The 9,348-nt window shown below is 41.8% G+C and overlaps 1 protein-coding gene across 1 annotated transcript; it reads right to left on the minus strand.

Annotated features, from left to right (window-relative positions):
• Positions 1–318: 318 nt before the first annotated feature.
• nmur1a (neuromedin U receptor 1a) lies at positions 319–8,639 on the minus strand. Its single transcript, XM_034583944.1, has 3 exons — positions 8,519–8,639; positions 1,889–2,832; positions 319–1,011 (listed from the first exon to the last, which is right to left on the minus strand). The coding sequence occupies exons 2-3, from the start codon at positions 2,799–2,801 to the stop codon at positions 626–628; spliced, it is 1,299 nt and encodes a 432-aa protein (XP_034439835.1). The 5' UTR covers positions 2,802–2,832; positions 8,519–8,639; the 3' UTR covers positions 319–625.
• Positions 8,640–9,348: the final 709 nt, after the last annotated feature.

Raw genomic sequence — 9,348 nt, forward strand, 5'->3', positions numbered from 1 at the left:
CAATATGTTTTCATTTGAAATTACATGACATGTCTTTCTAACAAACAGCAACGGAGCGAGTGAACTAACCCTAACCCTTTTGAGTTCTCAAAATTCTCTTAATATTTCCCTCAGCTAGCATGATTTTTTGTCATTGGAATATTGTTATATGTCATACAGGGTCACCATATAGGCTGTAATAAGACTGAAACTGTCAGATCAATGGAGTTATTTTAGAATCTGGCAAATATGCAGGTTAAAACTCACAGAAATTGAGCGTAAGTGAGCTTTTTTTTATGTGCGCTGAACCATGATCCAGTTTAGAACGTTTTCATTCTAAACTGCACGGTTTCCTGTGACTTGAGAGCAATTAGGTTTGAAATGATGCACTGCAAGAAATGTGATGTTAAACTTCAATATGTGATTTGCTGAGTTACAGATTAAGTTTTCATAAGCAGGCTGCAGTGACAGTTTCAGCTGATGAGTGCTTTGCCCACCTGCACTTCCTCCACTCAGACGATTCTGTATTTAGCTGATGCACCTGTTTATAGTGGATGTTGATGACAGCTGACGGATGCAGTGACTCAGAACGAGAGAGTCGTTCCGTCCACCATGCCACCCTCCCATGTCCTCCAAGACTAACCCCTTAAGTTGTAAAAGTGGTCTCATTCTTCACCCTCGCTTCTCCATCTTCTGCCTCGGCTTCAACAACAACAACGCCATTGCTGAGTGGCGCATCACTCAGGGTGCTGCGGAGCGTCACCCGGGTGACACTGAGAGAGTATTTCCTGGGAGCGATGTGATGTGGCCGATGGCACATGACCTCCTTGAACATTTCTCTAAAGCGCGTGGACATGAGGTTGTAGAGGATTGGGTTGACAACTGAGCTGAGGTAGAAAAACACACCGGAGATGATGTGCACATACTGGAAGATCTCCAGGTGGTTTTCGGTCCAGTCATGGATGAAACTCCACATGAGGCGGTCAGTGTGAAAGGGGGCCCAGCAGATCGCAAAAACCACCACGAGCACAACTGGAACAAACAGAAAAAGCAAGAAGAAATGACAATGGGAGACACAGTTAGATGGGATTTTAAAGGCCATTAATGGATGTCCCCGACATGCTCCCTCTGTTCTCAATCAAATTGTCCCTCTGTGTGCTGTGAGTCAGTGATGCAGAAAAAAAACCTCTGCACTGGACACACAGCCTTTGATTTAGTTCTAACACATCAGTATTAAATCCATTTTTTGACTCATAATTCAATCAATCAATTAATCAAATTTTGAAACTATATTTATTATAATGGAAAAATACATCTTTGAAGTCCTCACTCATATCATCTTCTGGTTCCTTGTACTTATCCTTAACTTGGTTTTTGTTTTGCTCTCAGAAAATACCTTCACATACGACACAAAAACCAAAGGCTGAATAAAAAGTATGCATGAAGATCAAAAGAGGAGCTATTATGAAATAATAGGTCTACATTTTCACCTTTGTCATTTTGGTTTGAAAAGTAATTGTTTTATTTTACTTTAGGGAGACATTTCTGTCTGAGTTCTTGAATTAAAGAAAGGTAACCAAAAATGACTGTTTTAAAGTTTTAAAGGTGTGGGGAACAAGTTCTGTGCTTGTTGGGAGCCAATGGAAGGTCAACAGGCTTAGCCAGAGGAAATTTCAAACACATATATTACCTTAGCTAGCTTTCTTAACACATCCATAAAAAGGGTTCCAACAATAAAGCATCTGATCTTTAAACTCCTAAATATTGGTATTGAACAAAGACATTTTGAGCATTATTGTTTTGCTGATTGGTGAGTTGGGCACACATTTCCCAGTTAGCGTCATTTGAGAAAAGGCAGGAAAAGAAGAAAATCTATGGTTTTGATAGATAAGGACAGTTTGTTACTCACACAACATTTTCGTGACCTGCCGGCGACGTGCCTTCTGCTGCTGTGTGCGGATGTTACAGAAGCTGTCCTGTCCAAAGCCCGACTTGGTCTCCAGTGCCTGATGCATCTTCTCTCGCTTCAGCTGCAGCCCGATCAGCAAGTAGAGAACGCTGATGATGAGCATGGGCAGAACGAAAAACAGCAAAGTGGTCACCTGGATGGTCAGATTGTACATCCATAGTGGTTTCACCAGTGTACAGATCGCGGAGTCAGGGATTTCCACATTTTCGTTCCCAGCTTGGCCGATGGAGCGACTGTAAAGGATGGCGATCCCATGCAGACTGGTGTTTGGAACTGCACACAACACTGACACACCCCACACCGTGAGGATGACCCGTTTGGCGTGAGTGCGTGTCACAACGTACTTTGCGCGCAGTGGGTGCACCACAGCAATGTAGCGCTCCACACTCAGTGCCGTCACGTTGAGGATCGATGCCAAGCATACTGTCTCGAATAGGAAGGTTTTGAAGTAGCAACCTCCCTTCCCCAGGAGAAAGGGGTAGTTATGCCACAGCTCATACAGCTCCAACGGCATGCCAAGCAGCAGCACCAGCAGGTCTGACACCGCCAGGCTGAAGAGATAGTAGTTTGTTGGCGTCCACATCACTTTGTTGCGTGCAATGACACTGCAGGTCAGCACATTCCCCAACACGCCCACCAGAAAGATCAACAGGTAGATGAGACAGACAGGGAGGAACACCGTTGATCGACGAGGACCCAGATATTTTTCCAGGTAGCCTGCCAAGCATGCGTCGTCCAGATCGATGCTGCTGCCGTTCATGCCCGGGGTCAGATTGGTACACTTTTCCCCAAGAGGACAAAGCCACCCTCCTTTTTCAGCCAATAGATCGAGAGAACAGTTGGAAGTTGACATCCTGCTTGATTAGTCACAGTGGAGTCGCAATCTGAGGGAAAGAAACAAAAAGTCATCTGTGTTAAATTGGTACAGACTCACACAAGAATAGAGATGGTGGATGGTAATCACATTCACACAAAACTTCCAATTAAACAATCAATTTCTAGAGATGAGTGGTTTTCAATCATAGTTGAATAGGAATCAAATCTTTGTTCAGGAACTTGGGTGCCATCATCAAATTAGGAAAGAGTTGTCTCACATCTTGACATTCATCATTCTCCATCACATTTCCCAACCAATTTTCCAAACTCTGAATTGGAGTAGCCATGACATCTGTTTCTACCAATGAGTTTTGAACATAAGACTGAGTGATTGAAAGATCTTGAATTGCCATCTGTTTCCCGCCCTTTGGTTTGAGCTCAAAACCATCAGAAAGTCTGCCTCTGTGCTTCAATCTACTCAATCATGCAGATACGTGTTGAAACTGAATGGTAACATCATAAAGGCCACTATGCTTTAATAAACGTTAGTAATAGCTGCTCTAATGAATATATTTTGAGTTGCAACAAATGGGATGACTACAAGCAAATTGACATGGGGTGCTTGTCGTCATGCACCCACAGAAAATGTAATATCGTAATGGATTTTTACCTAGTTCTGCTCATTATTTTAGTATCATTTTATGAATAAGAGTCATTTCCGAACACGGTGAAGAATAAAGCTTCTGAAGAGCCAGATACAGTATATTAATAGGGAAGAGGAGTTGGTGGAGACAAAAACAGAGAATTACATTCCCCTGATACAAGAATCCAAATTGCAAATGTTGTATTATAAGTTGTTGCATTACAAATGCAGATTTAAAAATGGATCCCAAATATATGGATCAAAAATGTGGGTGCAGCGGTCGGCTCAAAGCAGGAACATTCTGTATTCAAACTAAATAGCCGACATGGACCATTCTGTGTGGAGTTTACATGTTCTCCCTGTTTCTAAGTAGGATTTGCTTCTTCCCACAGTCCAAAGATATGCAGCTTGGATTCATTTGAGACTCCAAATTGCCCGTAGGTGTAATTGTGAGTGTGAACGGTTGTTTGTCTCTTGATGGGGGTTTGTCTCTCAATGTCAGCCCTGTGATATGCTGGTGACACGTCCAGGCTCCACCACGCTTCTCACCCAATGTCCTGCAGTGCTTAAAGGATAATTGGTATAGATATTTGATGGATGGATGGAGGGAAAACAAATTCATCATGAACAAATGCACATTCAGCAACACTTATGGTCACAGTGCCTTTCTCCATGGTAATAAAGAAACACGGCACCTGGTTCAGTTGTGTGTCTCATTGACGTGTATTATTAGCTTTGGAAATTGGAGGTCTATTACACAGATAACGCTTCATGTACGAGGGCAAAACTCTATACTTACGAGAGTTATTTCTTTGCTGTCTTTGGTCTTTTCATGGAATTTATTGACGGAAGAATTATTCACCCTATTTCAGAATTTCTTAGAACTGTCCAATCAGTATATTTGTTTCACTGGCTGGAGCATGGTCATATGAGGCCAATACGACCAAAAGCTGCGATGAAAGGTCTGCTGTGGTAGGATTCCTATTATTCTGATTACCTTGACTCTTTGAAGCTCAGCAGGAGCAGCTTGCCAGTGGGAGGGGGGTGTGGGGCTCCCTCACTTATGTGACTCAACATAATGAACATCACTGCTGCTCTGAGTTTGTTTCTCAGTCGGGGGAGCAACTTTATTTGCCGTACTGTGAGTCCTTGTGCCACTGACTCACTAGGTTTAATTGACCACGGATGGTAAATGTAATAGTTTTATGTGCATGGTGTCACACCCTGCAGGGAGCCAAACTATTGGCTCGAGTGCGAGCCTCCGGAGCTTCAGTTTTCTTTCTCTGCCTGGCCTCTTATTATAAAGTCAGCTGAAAGTCTGCAGAAGTCGAGGTGAGAACACAGCAGGGGATCCCCACCGCTGGATTCACTGAGGCCGAGTGGAGGGTGGATTCTAACAGGCGACAGGCGCAAAAATGAATAAAACAAAGAAAACATATTTCGGGATGAAAAAGTGGAGCCACACATGTAGAAGACACCGACATCTGAATCCTGTGGAGGATCAGTTGCTGCTGTGAGCGTGTTTGAGCAGAGAACGCCCGCAGCCCCATGCATGTGTGAAGGGCAAACTGCGGAGAAAGTACGGACCCAATTCTCTGGAGATGGTTCCCAGGACATGTCTGAAAACAAACTTTAAACAGACTAATTAACATTTTCACATTATCTTATTTGTTTAATCCTAACCATCAAACTCATTTAACCCCCAGCATAAATGCAAATATTAAAATGTTTAATAGGCTAATGCTTCTATTTGTCTTTAAGGGCGCGTCAACATTATTGGAAAGATGTGCTGGCGCCGCACTTTGACCACCTGGACCAGATCTATCCTGCCAGTCTGGGGATCAAACAGACGACCTTTCTGTAACCTTTAGGTTGCTGCTTGGGCATTACAGGTGCAGGGGCAAATCAGCAGATTCATATTAATGCCAGCAGTATACTGTTTGTCCTTGAAAGGTACTTTACCTTCTGTTCAAAGGAAAACAGATCACAAAGCAGTGTCATTACATATACAATCTTTGAAGGCTTTTGAAGCTCCGGTTGATGGAAATGAACTGTAATGATGATGATAATAATTCAGTCTAGAACACTTTGTCATGATTTAACCATTTATTTCACAAATGAGAATATAGTTATTTGCTTGGCGCGGATGGCTCCATTCTTTGGATGTTCCCTGGATTAGCCACGCAGCATGCTAACATAAAACAGGGAACACGTGCAAAAAAACCCATGCAGTGGGCGTAGCAGGCAAGATACATTTGTTCAAGATTAATACCATTTACCACAAGCATGTTTGAACTGCTAAAAGGTGCCGCTGCCGGCAAAGCATGTGTGGCAGTGTAGCTGAGCAGGGATCAGTGAGGAGGAGGTCGTATTTAAAGGGAACAACTTTGTTGAGAGAATGGGCTGTGATTGGTTAGTGACTGGCGTGCCCCCATAAACCTATGAGCAGCTGACAGCTTATGGCAGTTGAGCACAACATGATGCTTCATTAATAATGATATTCCTGGTTGAAGATGAAAGTTCCCTCAATAAATGACTGTTTTTCTGTAAAGGATTTTTTCATTAATTTAGTGGTTTGTAAGTTTATTACATAAAGAAAATTTCATTTTGTTTTACAGAGGAAATTCTGGGAGGGATTATTTCCGGCCAAGTCTTTGCATTTTGTCATTCTTCACTTGACGTAAGGGAACACGTTTCATTTAGCTGAATGCAAACTTGTGACATGGAGGTGAAGTGGAACGATATTTGCAATTTAGAACATGAGAGCTGGATAATGAGAATGACAGGGAAAGGGCTTTCCTGCCAGTTACATATGAATGACTTCTGATGACGAGCGGTGAAAAATACCACAATGATCTTACCATACATTTACATATATCAGTCAGAGGCCTTTTCTGTCTGTGGCTCAGAGTGTCAGTGTTTCATCAGGATGCAGCTCATGTCTGTCAACCCTCTCGATCTTGACAGAAAGTGAGGCCTGTTGGTCGTGTATTGTAAAGCCACATCCACTGCATTAAAACAAACAGCATACCAGTGACTGTTCCCCTGTGGCTTTGAGTGCAGCCACTGCTGTGCCATAAATGAGTTTGATTGTCAATAGGATTTTCACATCACAGCGCCCGCTGTCAATCAGGCCACTTGTTACAGATCAGACTGTTGGCTGCAACAGCTTATTAGCATTCTGACTGGCCGTATTTCAAGGAATAAAGTCGCAGGCTTTATAAATACGAATACACTACTGTAATGAATGTTTCAAGGACAGGATCTACGGTGTATTTGATGCATTAATGGATGACACATCCTCATGAGCATTCTGCAAGTCACATGTCACAAATATTCTTCGAAAATCTCAGTAACTCTGGATTATTTTGTTGTAATTTTTTTAAATGACTACACACTAAAATGGAATATCCTCTCTCATGAATTATTAGATTGGCAAGCAATCGTGTTTTAAAGTATTTTTTTTCCAGCTTCTATAAATTGTTTTTCCTTCCTCAGAGTCATGACTTGTTTTCACCTAAAATGAGTGAAACGAAGTCCTAACACGAATTGTCCTAAAATCGATGTATTGAAGTGTCAGTTCTGGAAACTACTGTATTCACTCTGCTCACCTGTCAGAAATCTCCAAGGTAGGGCAGTTGATTATTCTTTATTTATCCCCATGGGGAAATTCATCCTCTGCTTTTGAATGAAATGAGCTGCAGCTACGGCGCTCACATGTCAGCAATAACCCCCTTGTGTATGAAATAACTACATGCACTGCACAGGTTAAAACATAGAACATAAATCAATGTTCCACACAGCTTTTATTAGGTGCACAGCAGCCGTGCATTGTACCGCTCATTACAAACAGTATTCCACAGTAAGCCACTTTCACTCTGATGCAACAACATATCCAGCCTTCAATAGTTCACACGCCTTGTGTCTGATTCTGAGCAAACATCCATTGCCTTGCCCTGAAGCTGCTGCCCTGCAGTCTCTGTCCTTGTCCTGAGAGCCCCGACATCTCTGTACTCTCCTCCAGAGCGATGTCATGAATAATCCAAATCACAAGTTCAAGTCGTGTGCATTTGCCTTGAGAGAAGTCAACACAGCAAAATAACTGGAACAGCAGCACAAAAGCTGATGCTGCTCCCGATGAGAGTCAACAGTGTCATGACTTTGTGGGATGAAATTGGGTTTGAGCGCCAGGTTCTGCAACCTGCGCTGTTGTTCACTTTTTATGTGTTTAATCAGCAGTAATTGTATGAATGGTATTAAGACGGAAGAACTTTAATAACACCGCATCACATTTTATGATCCATCACTTAACGAACTGATTCCACAGAACATCCCCGACTCTGTTCTGCAGGTAAATGCTGCAATTTTCCTGATTTCAGGTCACACTGATACTTTTCTCACAATCATGACTTCAATATGTTGTTTTCCTGGTCATCATCATTTTCCTATTGTACAGTTTCTTTTTGGACGCAGAAAGAGCCTAGATATATTTATTTGGTCACCAGGACACCAAGTTTTTTTTAAATGATGTTTAGATGCTTTTATTTCACAGGTAGCCTAATTACACTTACTTGGTTTAAAACAGGCTGCTCCCCCTACAATCCAGTTGTACTAAACCTGGCACTGCTTTAACAGAAAGTCACCACTTAGATAAATGAAGGTCACACGAGAAATTAAATTATAGCCTCCATGTAGTAGCCCAAGCAAATCCTTTTTTTGCTGGTTATTTGCACAAATACGAATGTACAGTGTCCTTGATATTAAATGTTTTTGAAAAAAGCAAGTTATTTATGAAGAAAGTCAAACATAACAGTAATCACTGAAATAGAGTATATTATGGCTGCTTACTGATCCACTACATTCATTCACATTTATTTAAGCTAAGTCAAGTGTTTATTCTAACCTCATTTATTATCTATTTCAAAAAATGACACAATTAAAATAACTGGAGCATTAACAATAATTTCAAAATGTGGATATATAAGTTAATGAATTGGTTAATTACATGAAGACATCCACCAGGATCCTCTCGTCATTTCTATGGGAAATGATTGATTTACAGTGAATTAATCCAGAACTCCTAATTTTCCAAAGAGTATAAATCGACTTACCTCTAATGTGCTTCCCTTGTTGTTATTCCCTGGTGTAAACACAGATTAGTGTCTTGAGAGGTCGGTTAACAATGAGCTGCTCTCTCAGTCCACTCTGCTCCCTTTCTGACGCTTCCTCTCCTCTAGCCTCACTCATGATCACACACTCGCACATTTAGTACAAACACACACACACACACGCTGTCCCTCTCTCTCTCTCTCTCTCTCTCTCTCTCTCTCTCTCTCTCTCTCTCTCTCGTCTTCTTTTCCTCTTCATCATTCTCCCTCTCCTCCGCCCTCTCTATACCACACATGTACCTGAAGACATCCAAACCTTCACTTATAATTCTGCCCACACTTAAAGTATAATGACTGTAATGGTAATAGGATAATGACATGCTGCATGAATATTGAGCTTTCAGTCTTCATGTTTGAATATATATATGCATAATATGTTTCACACTTTACTCTTGTACTATATATGTAAAGTTGTCTTTGTACCTCGATAGCTCGGCTTGTTTATTTTTCCGATCTGTCGAAGTGACTCCCACAATTTAATTAACAATTATTTTGTATCTCTACACGGGCCGTGGAGATCCTGTGGTGTTACTGTACAACCCTGGAAAGAGAAGAAAGTGAGCCTGAGTTGCAGGAGACGGACGGACGGACGTCAACATTATCTGGTGAGACTTAGTGATCGAGAGCTGTGAAGCATTGCGATGCACTGCAGGAAGCACAAGCCCTTATACAAATTCATGTGGCCCTATAAGTAGAAGGAGTATTGACAAACTCTCCTGTTGAGACTGGCACCTTGTTTATCAGTTTCTGCATCCAAGCTGGCCCGTACCCAA

This window comes from Hippoglossus hippoglossus, chromosome 4 (genome assembly GCF_009819705.1).
Source record: "Hippoglossus hippoglossus isolate fHipHip1 chromosome 4, fHipHip1.pri, whole genome shotgun sequence".
Lineage (NCBI taxonomy): Eukaryota > Metazoa > Chordata > Actinopteri > Pleuronectiformes > Pleuronectidae > Hippoglossus > Hippoglossus hippoglossus.